Source organism: Hipposideros armiger, unplaced genomic scaffold (genome assembly GCF_001890085.2).
Source record: "Hipposideros armiger isolate ML-2016 unplaced genomic scaffold, ASM189008v1 scaffold_7, whole genome shotgun sequence".
Lineage (NCBI taxonomy): Eukaryota > Metazoa > Chordata > Mammalia > Chiroptera > Hipposideridae > Hipposideros > Hipposideros armiger.
Window position 1 is genome coordinate 8,475,658 of NW_017731357.1, and position 24,710 is coordinate 8,500,367.

Sequence of the window (24,710 nt, forward strand, 5' to 3'; positions counted from 1 at the left end):
GGGGGCAGTGTCACTGGCCCTCATATGTGGGATCCGAACCGGGGCCCTCTGGCATCCCAAGCGAGTTCTTAACCATCGCGCCACTCGGCCGGCCCCCTCCTCAATTGTTCTTTCATACTCAACTTGCAGCTTTCATCCTGTAATCTAAGGTATCTACTCCAGCTCCCCACCACGTCCACATTCAAACCAGGGTAGAGGAGGAAGGAAAAAGAGCAGGGCACAGCCCCCCACACACACACACACGCACTTTTTTTTTTTAAAAGGCACAACCCAGAAGTGGCACATGTTACTTTTCTCACAACCCATTAGTATAGTGGGTCTCAACCTTCCTAATGCCGCGACCCTTTAATACAGTTCCTTATGTTGTGGTGACCTCCAACCATAAAATTATTTTCGTTACTACTCTATAACTGTCATTTTGCTAGTTATGAATCGTAATGTAAATATCTGATATGCAGGATGTATTTTAATTGTTACAAATTGAACATAATTAAAGCATAGTGATTAATCACAAACAATATGTCATTATATATTGTGAAATATTTATTTCTAATTACAAATAAATGAAATTTTGTCTTGAAGCATGGAGACGGATAGAGGAGCGGTGTCTCAGTTCCTATGACCATCGAAAATATGTGTTTTCTGATGGTCTTAGGCGACCCCTGTGAAAGGGTCCTTCGACTCCCAAAGGGGTCACGACCCACAGGTTGAGAACCGCTGCATTTGTAGAACCCAGCACATGGCCACACCTAACGTTAAGGGAGGCTGGGAAACGTAGTCTTTATTCTGGAAGGCTGAAGGCTCAGGCAAACTCTTTTTTGCTACAAAATAGGGGTCATATAGCAGGTGAACAACCACCCACCTCTGCCACATCAACTGTACAGATTGAGAGAAAGTTGATGTGAAATATTAATGGAGAAAAGAAGCGAGAGAAGAAGCAGTTAAAAAGCCAGTTTGAATGGAGTATGTAAAGAAGTCAGAGAGGAAACGGTGTCTTTGTTGAGCGGAGCTGTGACAACCCTTTACTTGGGATAAGAGTATCATCTTGTCTTAGAATGAAGTGGAGAGAAGCAACCTCACTCCAGGTCAGGCAGTCTCACACTGGTAAATTAAATGACGCAGAGGACTGAATCAATGACTTAGAAGAAAAGGTAGCAGAGAGTACCCAATCAAAATAGCAAAAAGAAAAAAGAATCCAAAAAACGAGGGCTTAAGGGGCCTCTGGGACAACCTTTAGCATACCAACATTCGCATTATAGGGATAGCAGAAGGAGAAGAGAGAACAAGGAATTGAAAAACTATTTGAAGTAACAATGACGGAAAACTTCCCTAACCTGGCAAAGGAAATAGACATGTTTCCAGGAAGGGCAGAGAGTCCCAAACAGGATCAACACAAAGAGGCCCATACCAAGACATCATAATTAAATGCCAAAGGTTAAACACAGAGGAAATCTTAAAAGCAGTCAGAGAAAAGCCGTCCTTTCAAAAGGAGCGCTGGTCCAGCCGCCCTTCATCTCACTCAGCTACAAATCTCCACTGGTTTTCACAATCAGAAATTATGGGGACTTTTCCCAGGCACTGGAACCCTGGGCTGGGGTGCCTGGTGTGGAGCTGGGACCCCTTGCTCCATCGGAGGGGAACTCCTGTCCCGATTTTTAATGGTCACAAGCAGGTGTGAGACCATTCTGTGCCATATCTCTGCCCCTGCTACCAGCCTCGAGGTGGCTTCTGTTTGTCCTTGGTTGTACAGCTTCGGTTCAGGAAGATGTCAGGCGATTGTCAGTGATGGCTGTTTTGCAGCTTAGTTGTAATTTTGATGTGGTCATGAGAGAAGGTAAGCGCAGCATTTACCTGCTCCGCCATCTTTACTGTTACCTGAATCTCTTGCTGATGTCCAGTGCCTACTTGGTTAGATGTGTTAAGGATCCGAAGTACATAGTTCAGCTTCTCAGATAAACAGTAGTTGATACAGTGCAATATGTTTGTTTCTGGTATTTTATATGTAGAGAGGGAACTAGGGCACAGAGAAGAGACAGTTTGTGAGATATCTCCAATGAATGGGGCAGAAGCCAGGATTTTCATGTGAGTTTCAGGATTTCCACACAATAACTGGCTCTGTAGGCATCCTGAGTAAAAAAGGAATCATTGTTATGTTTCTATAGCAACTTTGTTCATTTAATTAATGGAAATTTATAATACCTTATAAAAAGCAATGATGGCTACGGTTCTATAATAATAGGCTTAGGTCTCTGGAGCATCTGTGAAAGGCAGGCCAGCTGGTCTCTTCAGCTGAAAGAGAAGGCATGATGTTCGAGGATGCAACAGAATTGAGTCCTGCTGCTGCTTTTCGAAGATTTATGGGGAAGCTGTAGCAGGCAATCACAAAAGAATGTGTGCAGAGGTTGGAGGAAAACAGTAGGTCGGCAGCAGGCACACACAGAAGTGTTTAGCTTATTAAAATAATTTAAAAATACATGATCATGTATTAAAATCCCAGACCACAAAGAAATTCTAAGAAGGGAAATGCTTCTGGGATCCCCAGTCTATAAATGGGAATGATAAAAGCAATCCTTCATCTAGTTGGGTAGTTGTGAGAATTTAATGAAATAATGCAGAGATAATAGGAGAGTTCAGTAAATATTAGCTATTATATTTAGTGATTGATTTCTTTTTGTTTTTGGTTTAAAAGAGCACTGCTTCTGGAAAATGATGTCCGTTTTCACTGAACATTGGTAGCTAGACATAATCTGGTTTTCGAAATTTGGAGCTTGTTTGCTCACAATGTCAGTATGTCTAGTTGATACAGAAACCAATCCAGAATATCATCCAGATGTTTAGTTTACATGCCACAGAGACTAAGAATATCTCTTCACTCTGACAGTGTCACTCCAAGAAAACATGGTAGCACAATGTAATTTTACATTGAAATCTATCTCCTCTTCTACACCCCTCCCCTTTTGCTTTACAAAAAAAATAAATATGTTTTCTATGATGAGATTGCCAGCTATATTTGACCAGCAGGGGGCAGGTGTTGTATACTTGTCTTTCTGATTAATCCAAAGCTGTGAAATACTAGCCTGAATTATAAAAGTATGTCTTCTATTACCCATCATAGTAAAAAAATGATTATTTTGAAAAACTCAGCAACTGAAAACAGACACCTCACATGCTTTTAAAGCAACTTTCATTTCATCATAACATTTATATACTTTATCAATTCTATGAAGCATATAGTTTCACATTATAATATCCCTGAAATCAGGATGTATCTTACAATTGATAGTGAATTAGACTCAATAACATATGGTGGTTATTCAATTTAGGATTAGTGTATTAAGGCTGTAAGCTCACACTCCACTGAAGCATGACACAGAATAAAAATGAATTTGGATAGCTGAAGGCAAAAGTGTGTAACAAGTGATTCATTTCTTATCCTAAATAAAAAGAATTTATTCAATGAGACACAGGAGAAAGTATATGAAGACTGCACTTGGTGCATTTAGCCTCTCAAAGATGTTTGTGATTCAGAATCAAATGACATTAAATTTTCATTCAGGTTATAGTAACATTTAAATACTTCTCAGTTGATATGTAAAGCAATGCAAATCTGAAAGTTAATTTTCTGTACCCTCTTGAAATACATTCTCTACCTGTTCAGAATCCTTAAGTAGAACTTACTAAAGTTTGAACTCCCCTCTCTTGTGATTTCACTTTGGTTATAATAAGATGAAATCCAGTCCAGTGTAGAATTGATATCTCAACTTATTTATAGACCTCATTCTCAATCCATCCTTGGTGGTAGGGGTCAGAAATTCCATTACCAGCTAGAGAAACTATTGGGTTGTCAGAAAAGTCATGACATATTTTTTCTATGGTTTTCATTGCAAAAATGCATCATGACTTTTCCAACAACCCAATATTTGGGGCATTTTGGGAGGCTGTGGAAGGGGCAGAGCCAAGGTGAAAGTGCTGAGCCCAAACACAAACAGTAGGTGTGGCCCGTGATACTTTGATAGAAAAGTTGACCCAGGCAGAACACTGTTCGTTTTCAGATATTAGAGAATATGTTGGAAATAAATACAACTAGAGGAGAGGGGGCTTGTTCCAGGGGTAAGTGCTTGGGTTATAGTTCACACTGTTTTTATTTACATTCATTGGCCTTAAATAAATCACTTAAGCTCTCTGAGCCTCAGTTTCCACATCTGTAAAATAAGCATTGGGTGGCTCCTTTAAGCCTCCATAGCATTTACTTTTACCTCTCCTGGGGCAGTGCCATTTCTACCTCATTTCATACCCCCCTAATAGACTGTAAACTTTTGGGGAAGCACATGATTCTCTTGCTTTTGTGCACCCCACCCCCAGTAGCTGGAATGATGCCTTAGTAAAGGCAGGCACTCACCAAAGATTCATTGCCTTGAATTGAACTATTACAATAGATCAGGGTCGGCAAACTTTTGAGACGGAAGAGCTGCCAGAGGCCAGCAAACTGGCTCATGAGCCGCAGGCTCTGAAGCAAAATTGAAAATGAAAATAAAACTATCGGGCCAGCCGAGTGGCTCAGTTGGTTAAGACCTCACTCAAGCGTGCGAGCTCTGAGCAACAGCAGTTTGATGCCTGGCCCGAGCTGAGCTGCTAACAGGCATCAGGATGACTCAACTAAAAAAAAAAGAAAAGAAAACTACCATTTCATATATAAAAATTTTTAAAGATATTATTCACATAATGGTGATTATGTAAAAATGTATTTATGGCTCTCAAATAATTTTTAAATTGTTGTGAGGGACAGGATTGTCTCTTCCAGGGATCGGCAAAGTTTTGAGACTGAACGTACCCAAAAGAGCCACGTGGCTCGGGAGCCACAGTTTGCCGACCCCTGAACTAGATGATAGCTAAGGTACATTGCTCTAATATTCTATTATGATGTTTTTAAAGCAAGGGGGACTCACTATGGCTGAATGACTTCTAGATTTAGCTGGGTTACTGTCGTATTGCCAAGTCAGTATGCAGAGGTTGGAAATATGGGGAAAGAAACTCTAGTTAACAAGTTACCCCACAAGACACCTAGCAAGTCCAATTGATTGCAGGTTTAGCCATGCACATGTGAGCACCCAAACAATCTTCAAAATTCAGCAAAAGAGAAGGGGCATGATGAAGGGAGGGAAGAGAAATAACACAGTGTTGAACAAACCCTTCAAAAATAATACGTAGAGTTTGGGCCTGTCAAATGCTGGGTGTTGAACCCCAAGTTGCCGAGATGTTTCTTGATGATGGTGAGAATACTCTGGTTATATTTTCAGATATGGAACCTCCTAGAATCAAGTGCCCAAGTGTGAAGGAACGCATTGCTGAACCCAATAAGCTGACAGTCCGAGTGTCCTGGGATACCCCCGAGGGGAGAGACACAGCAGATGGCATTCTAACTGAGTAAGTGAAACTTGGCAGCTAGAATGATGTTGCCTCTCTTGTGTGAGATGTTTACTACCCAGAGTGGGGCAGTATATCTATGCTAGTCCATTGATTCTTTCAGTCTTGGTATAGCACTCTTTCAGCTATTCCTCATTCCTGCTTTCTTTTCCTCCATTGTCGTCTTCACCATCTGACACACTGTTTGTCTCCACTGCAATATATTTATGGTCACATTCCCAGTGCCCAGAACCATGCCTAGCACATAGTTGGTATTCAGTAAATATTTGTTGAAGGAAAGAAGAGAAGTAGAAAGGGTGCTGGAAAGAAGGTAAGAGGAGGGGCAGAAGGAGGAAGAGGAAGCCATCTGCTTAATTTGAGGATAGAATCACCCCTACTGCCTGCCTGCCCAGGGGGCTCCTACTCATCTCCCTGGCCTTATTAAGCCATCATTCCCCGGAAAACCTCTTTGTCTCCCAGGTGGAACCAGGTGCTGCCTCCTTTGTGCTCCGTGAGTATGGTTTAGTGCAGACCTTTTCCACCCCTTGATTTTTGGCACCTGCTTCTTTTAAAACTTTTGCTTTTTAATTTATTACAGAAAACTTGTGGTCATATTAAACACAGAAGAAGCTTATTCAAAAGGAGTAGGTGTTTTCTGCCTTCTTCCCCACTCCAACCTCATTCTCCTGGACCAACTGCATTAATAGTTTGATGTACATCCAAAAATGTTTTTTTTTTGGTTTATTTTTTAAGATTTTACTGGGGAATTGGGGGAGGGGAACAGCGTTGGGAATCAGGGAAGGGGAATAGACAAGTTGCTGTCCTTTTGTTCTTCAGTCTAGTTGTGCAGGACGTCGCTTCACTGGCCCATGTTGGTATTGTGATCATTGCACTCTTCCCGGGTGAGGCAGTTACTCGCCGGCCATTGGATGGCCACTCACGGGGGCTCACAGCAGCCCAGCTCCAGGTCGAACTGTTGTTCACCATCTTAGCTGTAGAGGGTGCAGCATTACTGGCCCTCGTGGGATCCGAACCGGGGCCCTGCTGCTCAGAGCTAGCGTCCCAAGCCAACACCTAACCAACGCGCCACTCGGCCAGTCCGACTTCCTTAACTTTTGGTGCCACAATTTCCTCCTTTGTGAAATGGAGATAGTAATATCTACCTCATAAGGTAGTTGTGAGGATGAAATAACTAATATACGTAAAATGCCTAGAACCACGCCTGACATATATAAGGTTTATGTAAGTGCAAAAAACAACAGAAGCAGCAACAATAATAACAATAATATTATTAGGATCACCAAGGAATCACAGTGAACGTGCCTTTTGCTCAGGAAAGGTCTCCACTAGAGGCCCAGATCGAAAATGAAAGTTCTAGCACCCCCTGCAGGCACAAATTGCCAATGACTGTTTGGACTACACACTCTAATGATTTCCCAGAAAATTCCCTCATCTTCCCAACAGCCAGGCAATTCAGGTCGTCCGTGTCTTCCCCCCCACCCCGATACAAAGGTGGGATTGGAGGAAGATTTGTTGGATCCTGGGTTGTTAGCTTCCGCAACTTCTGTTCTACCTTCCAGCAAGAAAAGCGAATCTAAACTGCCCAGGAATTGAGGACTTCCATTTTCTGCTCTCAAACTGCTCTTCCAAAACAAAGTAAAGCTCAGGATATTCTATCCTTCAAGAAATCTTTGTTCTAGTCAAACTAGCCTAATGGTTGCCACTGTATATCACTGCTTCCTGTGTAGATTTGGTCCTCAACAAATGCCTGCAATGATCGTTGTTGATCATTAGGTCCACAATGGCCTAAGTGTTATTAGAACCCTAACAATCATCTTTACTGTTTCTGTCCCCCCGCTTTAAGCGTCATCCTAAAAGGCCTCCCCCCAGGCTCGAATTTTCCAGAAGGCGACCACAAGATCCAGTACACAGTCTATGACAGAGCCGAGAACAAGGGCACTTGCAAATTTCGAGTTAAAGTAAGAGGTAAGACTGCTTATTGGCTTTTCCCCCTCCAAGAGCAAAGGGAAACGGGAACTCAAGCAAGAACCCTCTGTGAGTGCCCACTGCCATATGGACACTTCCGAGGTTGGATTCACCTCCAATGAGAGTGGGGAAGTGTGCTATCTTAATGCCTGAGTTTCACAATACAAATCTGGATAGGGTTCAGTACTGGCATATTACTTAAGGCGTTCGAGAGAGCACGAAGCTAGTCTCGCATGAGCCTGCCCCTGGCTGTCCTAGAAGAATATTGATAACTTTTCTATCCCTGAGCTTGGGTGACCAGCTAAAGCCTGCAAATCCTTCTATGAAGGAGGTTAGGAGCCACCCCACACACCATCCCCCTCTCCCCACTCCCAGCTTGGGCCACCAGACCATGTTCTTGGTGTTCTAGTATATTCTACCTGGTAAAAAAAAGTATTTTTAAGGTTTACTTTATGCCTCATGATTTGGGCAGCTAATTACTAACCATCTTTACTCTTTACTCTTCTGGGTTCAACCTCATATAAAACACAGAGGGCTAAACCGGTTGATCTTAGTGGTCTCACTGGTATAAATAGTGACCATTCTAAGGCCCACGCCCTGGCCAGATAGCCATCTCTGCCCCCTCACTCATTTCACGGGCTGATGTAGAAGCCTGAGTATAAAGCTGCTGCCTCTGAGCCCTCGCTTCTCCTGGTTACTCGGTGGAGGGGAGCTCAGCATTGAGACCCATCTGGGCTTGTGTCCCTACAGTCAAACGCTGCGGAAAACTCAATGCCCCAGAGAATGGTTACATGAAGTGCTCCAGTGACGGCGATAATTACGGAGCCACCTGTGAGTTCTCCTGCATAGGTGGCTATGAGCTACAGGGTAGCCCCGCCCGAGTTTGTCAATCCAACCTGGCTTGGTCCGGCACGGAGCCCACCTGTGCAGGTATGTGTGCAACCATCTCTAGCCAGCAGCAGAACCTGAGGACCCCTGGGTTCTGGCTTCCATCCAGCACAGGGAGGAAGGGGTTCACTCTATGCACTTTGAAAGGTTCAATGTCATCCGTCTTCACCTGATAGGTGAAAATAGTCCCTGGGTCCCTGCTGCAACTCGTCTCACCACCCTCCTCCTTTGCCTCTGCCTACCTTCTGATCTCTCTATTGTGTCCTCTTAAGGAAGAAACTGGAGGTGGGAACCCACGACCAGCCTTTAGCGACATTATGAATCAGCAATGTCTTCCCTAGTTATCCTGTTCCTCCCTTCTACAAATGTAAACATCTTTTGTACAAAGCCAATATATCGCATGTCCAGGCAATATAATGCCTGCTTTGAAAGTCATGCAGACCTTGGGAATTCAGAATCTTTCCTTCTGTGTCAAATGCAGAAGATAATACCTGCTACTGGAGTTGTAGGGATTAAATTACATCATCCACTGAGCAGTGGAATACAGCAGTGCCTGGCTCAGGGTAAGCCCTCAATGCATGTCGGGTATTATTACTGAGGAACAAAACTTGGGCTGGGTAGAGATAATAGTGTGAAATTTTCTAGCCAGAAAATTCTGGACCTATCTTCTTATTTATATACTCCTCTTTTTGTCTCATTTCCTGGTCCTTTCTCATCTTTATGCTCTCCCTTTAATCCCAGCCATTCAGAGTTAGGAGAGAGAGAGAGAGAAAGGAAGAAAGAAATATGTGCACCATCAACTGAAGGCCTGAGTCTTCAGTTTCACACATTAAAGTAGAAAGAACATACCACTTCCCTCCCCCATCTCATTTTGTGAGGTTGGGAGAATAATGCCCCCACCCCCAAGATATCCATACCCTAATTGCCAGAGCTGTGAAGATATTACTGTGTTTCCCTGAAACTAAGACTGGGTCTTATATTAATTTTTGCTCCAAAAGACGCATTTTATTCATTTATTCATGTATAAAAATCTACATTTATTCAAACAGTCATGTCTGGCTGACGATTTTAATGGGCTTATTTTGGGGTAGGGATTATATTACGAGCACCCTGAAAATCATGCTAGGGCTTATTTTCCAGTTAGGTCTTATTTTCAGGGAAACAATACCTGACATGGCACAAGGGATGTTGCAGATGTAATTAAGTTAAGGATTTTGAGGTGGGGAGAATGTCTTTGTTTATCCAGGTGAGCACAGTGTAATCACAAGGGTTCTTCTTATAAGAGGGAGGCAGAACTGCTGTCAGAGCCAGACAAAAAGATGATGGAAGCAGAGTTCAGAGAGACGAGAGATTTGAAGGGGCTATCCTGCTAGCTTTGAAGATAGAGGAAGGGCCACGAGCCAAGGAATGAAGGTGGCCTCTAGGTGCTTTATAGGGCAAGGAAACAGATTGTCCTCAAGAGCATCTGGGGGACCCCAGCCCTGCCAGCACCTTGACTCTAGCCCAGTGAAACCCATTTCAAACTTCCGACTTCCAGGACTGTATGAGAATAAATTTGCGTGTGTTAAGCCACTAAGTTTGTGGTGGTTTGTGACGCCAGCAAGAGGAAACTAACACACTTCCCTACTCTTCTATCAGTGCTGCTTGGGACCACCTCCTGAATAACTACATACAATTGAATCTTTATCTCAGGGTCCACCTCTTAACACATACAGTTCTGTGTGTCAACACAGGCTATGTTGAACCAGAACAAATAGAGTATTCCTGATCCATCTGGCCCTTTCTACTTATAGCCATGAATGTCAATGTGGGCGTCAGAACAGCAGCTGCACTTCTGGATCAGTTTTATGAGAAACGGAGACTCCTCATTGTGTCCACACCCACAGCCCGAAACCTCCTCTACAGGCTGCAGCTGGGAATGCTACAGGTGAGTCCATGGGGTAGGCCCAAAGTGGGAAGGGGACCTCTAACAGGAAGAAGGGCCTGGTCATTCAATTAAAATAAAGGCCGGCTTCAGTGCCTAAATCCATTTACTGAGAGCTTCAGGAACTGGCATTTTAGAGTTAGCATTTTTCATTTCTGGTTCTGGGGCATAACCTGATTAACATCGACTCCCCAGTGCTAACCCAATCGTTTTCCAATTAATAAGGTTTGTTTTTCTTCACTAATCGGCCTCATTGACATGCTGTCTGGCCCTAGCCAAAGAATAATTGTCTTTGCTGAACCCGTTCAGGATATGCCTGGGCTGGAGGTGATCCATCCATGGCTAGCCCAAAAGGTTGGCTCAAGGGATGAGGGGAGTCCAAGGATCCTTAGGCCCCAGGTCCTGCCCCAGGGAACTTGCCCAACTCTCACAGAATGCATCAGTGATGCATCAGTGATGACCATCTTTAGAACAGTGGTTCTTAAAGTGAGGTCCTTGAACCAGCAGCATCAGCACCAGCTGAGAGCTCCTTAAAAATGCAAATTCTCAAGCCCCATTCCAGAACTACTGGATCAGAATCTACATTTTAATTAAATCAAGTGATTCCTAAGCACCTTAAAGTTTGAGGAACACTTTTCTAGGAAATGTGCCCTTCTCAGCTGTGTAAATTTTATAGCTACTAAATGAGGCAACTGGAAACTGAAAGGCTCGAACTAGAACTTGCTTGATTTTTGTCCTGAAGCTTGTTTGCAATAAAAGTGGCCAACCTGACTGAATGCTAAAGAGGCAGGATGTGTGCTGGGTCCTGGACACAGTGCTTCACTTTTTGTGACCAATACTTCATTTATTACAATGAATAGAACTAAGTGTTTAGAACAATCTTGGTTTAATCAAAGGCTACAATTTTACTTTTCATTTCAGCATTAATACAATGAATAGTAAGTTTTTTTTTATTCTCTCCATGTAATTGAAGGACTTCCCAGGAACTCTGAACAACCATACAACATTGTTCAGGCTCCTTCGATAGGAAACCAATTCACTGTGTCTTAATCTCCACTCCCTGCCACCTTACCTCCATTCTTGTAACCCCTTGTCCCAGCTAGGGAACTTGCTTTTCAAGTAACACAAGCTCATGCCACCGCATTGTGTGGCAAATTGGCTTTGTAGGCTATCTTCCACGATCGTATATTTCCTGACCTCTTCTTATCCCATAGAAAACTGATTTAGCCAAACAACTTACTTGCTTTTCCTCTATGTTGGCAAACGATGGCTTTTGTAGGTAAAATTTTATTGGAACACAGCCACACTCGTTCATTTGCGCATTGTTTATGGCTGCTTTTGAACCACAGTAGCACAAGTGGTTAAGACAGAGAACATCCAGCCCCGCAAAGCCTAACATATTTACTATCTGGCCCTTTACAGAAGAGGTCACTTGACCCCTGCCCTTGTCTGTTACCTTCGGGTACTAGCTAAATTACCAATCAACTAGTTGGGTAAGATATTTGGTATCAAGGTGTTTGTATGTGACCTTCCCCAACTCAATATGTTTACATTTACGTTTTAACCAGAGCCTTCAAGGGAAGGTTTGATTGACTTTGGGGTTTCCATTAGAATAATAAAGTGTATTTTTACCCTTTGTAACTTTTTCTTAAACCAATTCTGTCATCCCCCTATAGGGATGTTTCAGTGGAATTGTAGTAAAAGAAAAAAAAATTGGTGTTCTAATAGTTCAGAGCTTCAAATTTCTTTCCCATTTAGGCAGATCTGTCTTGTTACTTTTTTTTTCCCAGTGCCATTGCCGCTCCTGCCGAGAACTCCTGGCACATGTCTGAGTGGGCCACTTTCCCAGGAATCTTGCCAAGGACCCGCTCAGGGGACTGGCATCTTTTATCCTTGTTTCCCTGCCACATTTGGGTGTGGGGAACATACAGCAGGTGATGTGGAAGGTGGACACAAGGGCAGATAAGGGGACTCTGGAAATATTCTTCTCTCCTTTCAAAGACAAATTTAGAATCCTCTGGGGGTGGATTTGGACACTTTCTAGGAAATTTGGCTCATGCAAAATCTCACCCCATCTGGAAAGACAGAGACTGCCATTTTGCTTAGGTTTCAAAATCTGTTGCCAAGCCATTTGTGACTGATTCCTCCAGGAAGGTACTAAGATTTTATAGCCAATGGTTTCACCCCAATTTCTTAACTGTTTTCAGGACAGTGTGGAGTGGGCAAATAAACTTTCCAAAACAGACCAAGGCTGTTTCCATCAGTCTGTATTAGCATGGAATTCTTTTTCTTTGGCCATGCTTTCACCTCCCTTTTGGTTTATTTTCAGCAAGCGCAGTGTAGCCTGGATCTTCGGCACATCACTGTGGTCGAGCTGGTAGGAGTGTTCCCGACCCTCATCGGCAGGATAGGAGCAAAAATTATGCCTCCAGCCCTAGCTCTGCAGCTCAGGTAGGGGGACGTACTGTCCTTAAATTTTATCCCCTATAAATGTACTTTGTTTTGGATCAGGCTCCCTGATTTCCTTTTGTTCAGTATTGATTCTAGGTAAACGTCATTTATTTGCTTTTATTCTGGGAGTATTATAACCATGTTAATTGGCATGTTGCTGCTTATCCAAATATATCATACAGTAGGTAATTACCAGTGTTTTCTTCTTTCTCCCTCCAATCAAGTGTTTTTGCTTTGTCTTAGTTCTTCTCTCCATCTCCCCCCTCCCCCCACCCCCCACTTTGTGGGAGTGGGATGGGTGGAGGAAAGCATGCAAAAAGGACTTAAGTAATCCTTGGTCTTATTAAGAGAGGAGGCATCCAACTAGCCTTTCCAGATGTGGCCTCTTTTTCCTCCATGCTTCCAGGACACTTGTCAATACCCCCATTTTAACAATTACATTTTATTTTGGTAACACTTACAAAGCCAGACGTGGTGTTCAGACTCTGAGTAATGGTGCGTTAAAGAAGCAGAATTCAACAGCCAAAAGGTAATTTCTGAACAACCCACATTTTTACTTGCATCTCTTGATCATTGTGAAAAGAATAATCAGGCTAAAGCAAGATTCCTGCAAATCTTCCTTCCTCACTCATCTTTTTCTTTCACACACTGTTGCAGATCTCTGTTCTACATAGTCTTTCAGGGTCCTAGGCTAATGGTGGTTCTACCATCTTGTAGTGTCAACATCCAGAGCACGAGGCTTCCACATTTCTTCAAAAGGGGAAGAGAGAGCGTAAAAACAAACCATACCATTCTTGTATGCTTCACTTTGGAAGCATAAAATTGCTCCCTCTCCTGGTCCATTGGCCAGAACTTGTCACAGGATTGCGACTGAACTTCAAGGGAGGCTGGAAAATGCAGTCTTTTTGTATGCCCAGGAAGAAGGAAATGAAATAGGACTTGGTGAACCTTATCACAGATGTTCAAAGAGGGTCACAGAAATTCCTTGAGAGATTATGTGATAGAAATGTGTCCTTAGCAAACGATGCTATAGATCGACACAGTAGCTTCTTTCTCTAATTTCCCTCTATTCCATTTGTCTTTTGACCATCCCATTCTTGATTTATACCTCTCTCTACCTAACAGGAGTCTGCCCCATCCATCACACCAAGGTCAAAAATTCAGTGGGTCAGGGATGGGGAACAAATAAACAAAAAAAGGATGCCTGAATTCTCTTCAGTTGGCTGAAGGAGGAAGAAGGCTGGGTATACTCATAAGCTTTCATTTGTTATTTATTATTTTTGTCCTATTGCATTTGCACCTAGCATCTCCCTAGGGTATAACACTTTTGAGGTCAGTACCAGATCCTTTCAGCATTTGGTATCTGTTTCTAGCATAGTCCTGGCACCATATTGGTGCTAAGTAAATGGAGTAAATGACTCTAAATTGAAACTGCATTACTATTTATAGGGGTGGTAGTAACCTTTAAGAGTGTATTTACAATTCTAACACCACAAGCTGGAAGACCACAAAATTCAAAAGAGCTTTGAGTTTTGATGTTGACATCAGAAAACTTATAATGGAAATTCACACAGTAGGTTTTATGAAGCTGTTGCTTGTTTAGAACTACCTGCTCATACCCTACATGAAAAATTTTTTTAAAAACCTGTTGCAGAATTTGCTAAACGTTTTTCTTTGAATTGCAGATTATATATATATATATATATATATATATATATATATATAAAATATGGAGGGTATCTTTATAAAATCTTTTTTATTATTATTTTTTATTGTGAAATAAACATTTTTTAGAATTAGTTTCAGCTGTACAGCACCATGCAATAGTTTTACTTTTTACCCTTCGAGATGACAACCCCCTATCTTTATAAAATCTTGATGAGATTTTAAACTGTTTACATTGGAAGATTTAAGAAAAAAAACTTCTGTCTTTCAAGTTGTATACTTTGGGGTACTATAGATCTCTGTAAACTGAGGATGATTTAAGCAACAAATAAGTTACATAAGTGAATTATGCAGTGATTGTCAAAGTTTAGTCTGCATCAGAATTCCCTGCAGTGCAGTTAAAACACATTGTTGGGCCCCATCCCCAGAGTTTCTGATTCAGTAGGTCTAGGATGGGGCCTGAGAATTTCCATTTATAGCACATTCCCAGGTGTTGCTGATGCTGCTGGTCTGGGGACCACACTGTGAGAGCCACTGGTCTAGTGCTTTACCCAAGACTTCAGATTTGAACTGGAAATTTTGCACAGCAGCCTATAAAAGGAGGCTCAATCATTATTGTGTAGCAGAAGGTAGTCCAGGAAAATGTCATGCAGCGGCACGACCCCTCATATGAATTACCTAATTAGTCTGTGCCAGACCTCATGTCCCCTTTATCAGATCTATCAGTGGGACTTGGCAGATGGAGGTTTTATTTTTTCCCCCCGCTGAATTCCATCCTAGAGTCAAATGCAGAAGAAAAGAGTTACTTTAGGCAAAGAATGGGAAGCATGAGAGGGAGAAGCAGGAATGCCTGGAAGAGGTAAAAATTCTCTTGTCTTGTTGGAATACTATTTCTGAATAGCACTGAAGCCATGATAAAATGGTTGAAGGGCAGCATCAGAAAGGAAAGACTGGGTGCCTGGTTTTGCAAGGTTAGCACCTACCTGCTTTCTTGCTCTTATGTCTTGTAGATCTGGACGTATGGACTAATTTATGCTTCTGAGAATAATTTTCCAGCAATCTCAAGGATGATAGGGAACAAGAAGGCTATAATTTGTATATCCATATTATATTTTAAGGTATAATTGACATGTAACATTAGTTTCAGGTGTACAACATAATTATTCAATATTTGTGTATACTGGGGGTGCCAAAAATGTATACAAGTGGACATTTTGGTCAACGTTGCTCAAGCCATAGTTTGCGGTAATCAGAAGTGTCTGGACACTGAGGGTAACCACTTTGAGCTCCTCTTGTAATTGCAGGAGTCAAACGTTATTTGTATTCATCTTTTGTTATCGGTATATATTGAGCATTACGATTTTAATAGTGTTTTCCTTTCTTAAAATGTGTACACATTTTTTTGGCACCCTCTGTATTGTGAAAGGATCATGATATGTCTATTTAACATCTGTCACCATGCATAGTTGCAAACTTTTTTTTCTTATAATGAGACCTTTTAAGATTTGCTCTCATAGCCATTTTAAATATGAGATACAGCCTTTTAACTATAATTTCCATGCTATACATTATATACCCATGACCTATTTATTTTATAACAAGAAGTTTGTAACTTTTGGTCACTTCACACATTTTGCCCACCCCCCACCTTCCGCCTCTGGCTACTATCAATCTGTTATCTGTATCTATGAAATTGTGGGGGTTTTTTGGTTTGTTTTAAGATTCCGCATATAAGATCACGCGATGTTTGTCATTCTCTTATTTTTTTTCACTTAGCATAATGCCCTCAAGGTCTATCTATCTTGTCACAAATGGCAATATTTCATTCTTCATTATAGCTTTAGAATATTCCTCTATGTGTGTGTGTGTGTGTGTGTGTGTGTGTGTGTGTGTGTGTAAAAAACATTTTCTTTACCCATTCATCTATCTACAGGTACTTAGGCTGTCTCCATATCTTAACTATTGTAAGTAATGTTGCAATGAACAGGGGGGGGTACATGTAACTTTCTTTTTTTTTTAATTTGTTTATAAAGATTTTATTGGGGAATTGGGGGAGGGGAACAGTGTTGGGGAATCAGGGAAGGGGAACAGACAACTTGCTGTCCTTTTGTTCTTCAGTCTAATTGTGGAGGATGTCGCTTCACTGGCCCATGTTGGTATTATCATTGCGCTCTTCCCAGGCGAGGCAGATCAGTCACCAGCCTCTGGACGGCTGCTCACGGTGGCTGCTGGCCGCTCACGCTGGCTGCCGGCTACACATGGTAGCCCATGGCAACCCACTGCAGCAGGGGCTGCAGCCTACGCCATCGCCAGCGACTCACGGCAGCCCAGCTCCAGGTCGAGCTGTTGTTCAGTATCTTAGCTGTAGAGGGCAGTGTCACCGGCCCTCATATGTGGGATCCGAACCGGGGCCCTCTGTCATCCCAAGCCAGTTCTTAACCAATGTGCCACTCGGCCTGCCCCCTACTCTATATCTTTTGATTGAGGAATTTAGTCTACTTACATTTAAAGTAATTAATGATAGGTATGTACTTATTGCCACTTTGTTTATTGTTTTCTGGCTGTTTTGTTGTTCCTCTGTTGTTCTTTGTGTGCTGCATTTCTTTGTGGTTTGATGACTATCTTTAATGGTAAGCTTAGATTCTTTTCTCATTACTTTTTGTGTATCTAGTATAGGTTTTTGCATTGTGGTTACCATGAGCTTACATAAAATAACTTATACTTATAATGGCCTACTTTAACTTGATAACTTAAATTTGAACACACTATAAAGCTTTGCATTTTTACTCTCCCCTCCATGTTCTGTTTTTGAGTTAAAATTTGTCTTGTATAATCTTTCACTAATTATTGTAGTTATAGCTATTTTACTAGTTTTGTCTTTTAAACCTCATACTGGCTTTATAAGTAATTAATGCACTACATTTACTATATATTTATTTTTAGAAGTGAGATTTATAGTTTCATAAGGTTTCTTGTTACTAGTTAGCACTCTTTCTTTTTAGCTTAAAGAAGTCCCTATAACATTGCTTGTAAGGCTGACTTAGTGGTGATGAATTCCTTTAGCTTTTACTGATTCAAAACCTCTTATCTTCCCTTCAGTTCTGCATAACTTTGGCACGTAAAGTATTCTTTTTTTTAAGATTTTTATTGGGGTATTGGGGGGAAAGGGAACAGTGCTGGGGAACTGGGGGAAGGGGAACAGACAAGTTGCTGTCGTTTTTGTTCTTCAGTCTAGTTTTGGAGGACGTTGCTTCACTGGCCCAAGTTGGCACCATCATTGCGCTCTTCCCGGGTGAGGCAGATCAGTCGCCGGCTTCTGGACGGCTGCTCACTGCGGCTGCTGGCCGCTCACCCTGGCTGCTGGCTACATACAGTAGCCCATGGCAACCCACTGCAGCAGGGGCTGCAGCCTACACCATTGCCGGTGACTCACGGCAGCCCAGCTCCAGGTCGAGCTGTTGTTCAGCATCTTAGCTGTGGAGGGCAGTGTCACTGGCCCTCATATGTGGGATCCGAACCCGGGTGCTCTGGCGTCCCAAGCCAGTTCTTAACCATCGCGCCACTCGGCCGGCCCACGTAAAGTATTCTTGATGGGAGTTTTTTGTTTGGGGTTTTGAAATTTTTTTATTTCAGCACTTTGAATATAATGTGCCACTGCCTTTGCCTGCAATGTTTTTGCTGAAAAATCTGCTTATAGTCTTATGGAGGTTGTTTTCTCTTAGTGCTTTTAAGCTTCTCTCCTTGTCTTTAACTTGAAATTTCAGTTATAATGTGTCTTGGTGTGGGTCTCTTTGGATTCCTCATATTTGGAACTCTCTGGGACTCCTGATTGGGATGTATGTTTGTTTCTGCAGGTTAGGGAAGATTTTATCCTTTTAATTCAAATAATTTTTTGCCCCTTTCATTCTCTCTTCTCCTCTGGTACCCCTACAATGCAAATATTAATCTGCTTGATAGTATACTATAAATCCCTTAAGCTATCTTCACTTTTTTCCATTGTTTTTCTTCTTGCTGCTCTCCTTGGGTGAGTTCCTCTACCCTTTTTTTCAAGATACCTGATTCTTTTGCTTCCTACAGTCTGCTGTTGAGCCCCTCTGGTGTATTTTTCCATTCAGTTATTGTATTTTTCAGTTCTGTGAATTCTGTTTGGTACTATTATATTTTCTACATCTTTGCTGAAGTTCTTACTGTGTTCATTCCTTCTTCTCCCGAGTTCAGTCAATATCTTCATGAGCATTAATTTGAACTCTTTACCAGGTAAATTGCTTATCTCTATTTCATTAAGGCTTTTTACTGAGGATTTATCTTGTTCCTTTGTTTGGAAAATATTCATTTGTTTCTTTCTTTTGTTTGACTCTCTGTGTTAGTTTCTATGCATTAGATGAAACAGCCACCTCTTGCAGTCTTGATGTAATGGCCTTGTGTAAGAGATGAAACTTATCGGTCAATCCTGATCCAGTTCTTGGTTGTTGCTGATTTTTTTTTTATTTCCTAAGCAGGCTATTTTATTTTTAATAGCTCCCAGTATTTGAGGGTGTGCCAAGACCTGTCAGTGTCCCAAAGGGGAGGATCACAGCACCTACATTCAGGCTGATTGGCAGGCAGAACCTCAGCCAGCAGCTTTTCAAATATGCAAATATACACAGTCCTGTGGGACTATAAATGTAAACTCTACTGGCCACCAGAGCCAGGTGATCTGGAGGTGTCCCTTGGGGGCAGTTGCAAAACTGAGGCCCTCAGGCAAGTGGATAAACTCCTTTCTAGGAGATACCAGTAAGCAGTATAAAGCAGAGGGAGAGTGCAAACATGGCATCCCCTGGCCTACATTCCCTGAAAACCCCTACATATGTTCCTAGACATGTGTCAAACCTAACGCCTGCCCCTGAGGATGAAGCTCTAGGACAAGAAATAGGCTTCTTTTACAGAAAGGCTGGGGGTCTGTTTGAGTTTGCTGTCTGTGCAGTGCCCTGGTGCGGTAGCCTGCTGACAACCATCTCTTAGATTATTACAGTCCCATAGGACCAGGAACACAAGTCCCCATGACCTTCAGAGCCAGGCAATCAAGAGGTATCCCTTGGGTGGCAGCCACAAAAAAAACGGCACCAATGTAAAAACTGGGGCAGCAAGTATGTATAAGAGCTTCCCTTTGATAGATGCTGTTGCTCTGGGGTGTGGCAGAGGGCAAGTGTGGAGACAGCACCTGCCTTCAGAGGTCTCTGGAAGGTTTACCTTCAGCCCTTACATATTTGTTTAATTAGAATCCTGCCCCTCGGGCTGCAGCAATGATAAGTCAATAGGCCACTTTCACAGCAAGACTGAGCTTGGTCTGTTACTTCTTGCTAGGCCCTGAGGCTGGTAGAGTTTAAGAACTCTGTATCCATTGGTTATAGTCCTGTAGGACCAGAGGGTGTTGCTAGCCACCAGTGCCTGGTGATGTAGAAATGTCCCATGATAGCAGTAATTATTAGGGAGTCATAAAAGGACATACACCTCTTTATGGAAGACAACATCAAGCTGGAGAGAGGCAGAGGGAGACTGTGGAGATGGTGCTTGCCAGCTGGAGTGAAGCGGAGGGAGTGAAAAGATGGCACCAGCTGAAAAGAGAGACCAAGACAGACAGATGGGCAGAGAAAGAACCAGAGATACTGACATACAGAAATATGAGATACAGGGAGAGAGCAGACACACAGAGCAGAGAGAGACAAAGGGAAAGTCACAAAAAGCAGACCTGAAAGAGAGTGAGAGACAGAGAATGAGACACAGAGAGCCAGAGATATAGAGACAAGGAGGGGCAGGGGAAAGAATGGGAAGGGAAAAAGATGGAGACGGACATGGAGATAAAGATGAGGATGGAGGCAGACACAACAGGGAGATTGGCACAGACCAGCACAGAGATATGGAGAGACAGTGAAAAAATGGAGACAGACAGAGCAAAGACAGAGATCCAGAAATCATAGACACAGTGTGCGAGACACAGAGACAGGCACAGTGATGGAGCGGGCGGCAGAGAGAGACACAAGACAGATACAGACAAATAGACCTGGAGAGAGAGAGATACAAGGACAGAGAGGCACAGATCAACAGGCACAGAGGACGATGAGGAGACAGAGAAAACGATACAGGGAGAGAAAGATGGAGAGAGACATGAAGCAAACACAGAACACAGAAAGAGAGAGAGAGCGCGCACAGATACAGAGAGACCAAGACATAGAAATAGACAGAGAGAAAGTGAGAGACAGGATGAGAAAGATAGAGAGACAGGGAAAGATATGGAGACGAAGATACAGAGAAAAGACGGAGCAGACACAGAGTCAAACAGACCAGAGATAGATAGATAGATACAGAGACAGACAGAGACACATAGTCAGACACTGAGAGAAGGACAGAGAGTATGAGAGATGGTGACAGAGATGGTGACACAGAGTGATGATGGAGAGGGAGAGCGATAGAGACAGTGAGGACAGAGACAAGAGCAGACACAGAGGAGAGACAGTGACAGATACAAAGACAGACAGACAAAGACAGAGACATGGATAAACATGCATAGAGACAGGGAGACAAAGATCGAGAGGGCCAGTGGTACGGCGGCTGATACAGGGTGAGGGAGATGGAGAAAGACAGTGCGTACAGAGCAAGTGTGAGACCAAGACTGAGAAACAGACACACTGTGACAAAGACAGATAGAGAAAGGACAGAGGTGACAGATTCAGACAGACCAGACAGAGAGAGATGGAAAGGGGTGAGCGAGACAATGAGAGAGGCAGTGGTACATAGATAGACAGATAGAGAGTGATGATGGAGGAAGATAGACACAGTGAGGACAAAGACAAAAGCAGACATACAGAGAGAAGAGAGAGACAGAGCAAGAGTGAGATAGAGACACAGAGACAGGGAAAGAGACACGGGCTGAGGGAGACAAAGACAGAGATGGCTAACAGAGCTGAGAGAAGACAGACAGAATGAGAGACAGAGAAAGAAACAATGAAACAGAGACAGACATGCAGAAAGACAGAAAGGGACAGAGATGCAGAGTCGGAGAAACAGGGCAGAGACAGTGAGCACAGAGACAGAGAGAAAGACAGGGAGAGACACAGAGCGAGACAGCATAGACAGAGCAAGCGAAACCGAGGCCAAGACAGAGAATCAAATAGCATGAAAGACACACAGACAGAATGAGAGACAGACACTGGGACAGAGACAGATACTGATGGAGAGATGGATGGAGAGCAAGGGAGCTGGGAAGTCCACACATACAAAGAGACGGGGCAAGGGAGACGAGACTCAGTCGGAAGACAGAGATGCATGGAGACTGAGACAGAAATGAGAGACCAAGACGGACAGAGAGAGAGATATGGCCAGAGAGACACAGAGACCAAGATGGAGAGATTGGGAGACAACAAAAAACAGATGGAGACAGAGTGAGCAGACAGAGACATACAGAGACTGAGAGAGATAGGGTGCTCACTGGCTTTGGCAAAGGGGATAGCACAATGATGGCACCCACCAGCTATTGTATAAAGATGGCACCCATGGGCAAAAAAAAAAAGAGAGAGATGGCTTCCTTTAGCAAGGCTGAGGGAAAGAACAAAAATGGTGCCTACCAGCCTCCATCTCTGGAATGTTGTCTATCTTTTATTTCTAGTCACTAGAAGCAGATTAAGAATTTAGCTTCCCACTTGGCTAAAACAGAAATCATTCCCATCTTCCCTGAAACTTCCTTTTAAAAGGCAGAAGAGGGCTGGCCGAGTGGCTCAGTTGGTTAAGAGCTTGCTCAAGAGTGCGAGCTCTGAGCAACAGTGGCTCGAGTCCGGCCCGAGCTGAGCAGCCACTGAGCTGCCAACAGTTGTCAGGATGGCTCAGCTAATGAGAGCACGTGCTCCTAACAACAAGGTTGCCTGTTCGAGATGGTGGGCTATGCCCACCCACAACTAAGACTGAACTAAAAAAAAAAAAAAAAGCAGAAGAAAGTATAGTCAGTTGGGATTTTGAATGAATTTTTTTCTTTGATCCATCTGTGTGAGGGGGAAAAAAAATTCATTTTAAATATTTCATTTAAAATTCATATGGCAGCATATATTCTGCCTCACATACAATCTCAAGATATCTAAACTAAAAAACCAAATCTGGAAAAGCAGCTGAGCGGGCTCATTTTGTTCAATGGGCTCAGCTTACTCATTTGTCTGCTTTCTTCATCCAAACATTTTGTATTGATATAAAACTCATATTTTTTTACACCGCTTAAATGCTAGTGAGGGAGAATATACAAAACATCAGACTTTTGAAACCACTTCAAAAATTTTTTTGGAATTATTGGGTTGTCGGAAATGTCATGACGTATTTTTTTCTATTTTTCCTTGCAAAAATGCGTCATGACTTTTCCAACAACTCAATATTTGAAGTACAAATTATAATTAACCAAGTCAGTATAACTACGGCGTGGACCAAGTTCAATCCTCTCTAACTGCAGTCCTGAGCTGGCTACTGAATGGATCAGAACTACAAAGTTTGGAAACATTTCAGTTAGCTTTGCTTAGTCCAGGCTTTTCCAGCCTCGGCTCTATTGCCATTTGGTGCTGGATAATTCTTTGTTGGGGGTATAGGGGCTCCTGTGCATTGGTCTCTACCAACTAGAGGGCAGAAGCCACTACCCCACTGTGACAACCAAAACTGTGTCCAGACATAGCCAGAATATCCCCTGTGGGGTAAAGTTGCCCATTGGTAACCACTGACCTAGTTCTAGTATGTATGTGGTTGTGCAATCCTAGTCTACAAACTTGGATTGACTCCAATTTAATGCAAAAAAAATCGGTGAGCATTGTTGTACATGCCTTGTAGCAACTGTTGAGGCATGGCACCATCGCAGGCCTAATATCTTCCAGACCATTATCTAAAGCACTGTTACTCAACCTGTCAAGCGCATACCAATCATCCGGGGGCCTTGCTAACAGTGTAGATTCTATTGGGTTGTCGGAAAAGTCACGACGTATTTTTTTTATGTTTTTCATTGCAAAAATGTGTCCTGACTTTTCTGACAACCCAAAATATAATTCAGTAGGTTTGGGGTTGAGTGTGGGATTCTCCATTTCTAATAAGATCCCATATGGTGCTGCTGGTCCAAGGGGCCAAACTTTGAGTAGCAAGGGTCTAGAAGGTGATTCAGTCCTTTGTGGTATTAAGTTTTTCTCTGCACACTGTAGGGCTCTGGTTAGTCCACCAGAACCATTGGCAGTCGGGTTTGACATGTTCTTCTCTTTGTCTGCCCTAGGTTGTTGCTGCGAATCCCACTGTATTCCTTCAGCATGGTGCTGGTAGATAAGCATGGCATGGACAAGGAGCGCTATGTCTCCCTGGTGACACCTGTGGCCCTCTTCAACCTGATTGACACTTTCCCCTTGAGGAAAGAGGAGATGGTCCTGCAAGCTGAAATGGGCCAGGCCTGCAACACCTGATGTGATGGTTCCTCTCACTGCAGACCCTCTTCATTCTACATAGTGCTATGCACACGGAAAGGCCTTAAAAATATCCTTGATGTACAGATTTTTATTTGTAATTTTTAAAGTCTATTTTATTATGACCTTTCTTTGAACTTAAAAATTAGCACGGTGCTTTTTGTACTTTGAAGTGTTCCAAAAAATATGACTATATTCACTATTTCTAACTCTCTTGACTCAATGATGGCCGGTTAATGTTGTAGAGGAATTAGAAACCACAACCGTACACATGCTTTCAATATGTTATTCAATGTGACAGGTAACTTTCTCCAATCTTGTTTTTTTTTATATAAAACTTTTACTAATAAAATATTTTGGAGCAAATTTATTAAAACTCATTTTGTTTTTCAAGCACCAGCCATACTTAGTGTGGTCAATGGTTTTAGGACTGTGATTCTTAGTGGTATTTTAAGAATGGAATAAATGGCAGTAGCACCAGATGCAGCAGCGACCTATCTAGCAGAGGTGGTGGAAAGTGAAATTCTGCCAGGCCACTTGGGCTGCAGCTGGATGGTCCCTTTGCTCTTCAGCAACACCCCAGATTTCTGAAGAGAGACCTCCCTGATTGGGAAGAGGGAAAGGAAGAAAGCAGACAGAGAGCTGAAGGCATGCCTTTCCTGCTGTCTGTCCTAGTATTCCAGCAAGAGATCCACCCACAGACCTCTGGAATACACCCTTCCCCCCAATAGGCCATGGGTAAACCCAAAGCCCCAAGTGCACACAAATCTCCCCCCACTCTAGCGCCACCTATTTTTTTCTTTTGCACCTCACCTTTGTTATGGGCACTTTCCCAACCTTAGGGATGAGTCAGCTCCCGTAAGAGAAACCAAACACTTTTCCTATAGTGCTACATTTTGGAAAACAAAAGAAAACCTTCTAACTACTATCCTGTTGAACTGTTA

The 24,710-nt window shown here is 42.7% G+C and overlaps 1 protein-coding gene across 6 annotated transcripts in view; it reads left to right on the forward strand.

Annotated features, from left to right (window-relative positions):
• SRPX (sushi repeat containing protein X-linked) overlaps positions 1-24,136 on the forward strand; it is a 186,926-nt gene extending 162,790 nt beyond the window's left edge. For 3 of the 6 annotated variants that reach the window (XM_019650206.1, XM_019650213.1, XM_019650221.1), the window contains 6 exons: positions 5,298-5,424; positions 7,268-7,389; positions 8,140-8,319; positions 10,071-10,204; positions 12,531-12,652; positions 23,583-24,122. In XM_019650206.1, the coding sequence (XP_019505751.1) occupies positions 5,298-5,424; positions 7,268-7,389; positions 8,140-8,319; positions 10,071-10,204; positions 12,531-12,652; positions 23,583-23,766 (869 nt within the window). In that variant the 3' untranslated portion in view covers positions 23,767-24,122. Of the gene's footprint in view, positions 1-5,297; positions 5,425-7,267; positions 7,390-8,139; positions 8,320-10,070; positions 10,205-12,530; positions 12,653-23,582 lie in introns of all 6 variants that reach the window. The other 3 variants (XM_019650231.1, XM_019650242.1, XM_019650246.1) reach the window with 2 other exon arrangements.
• Positions 24,137-24,710: the final 574 nt, after the last annotated feature.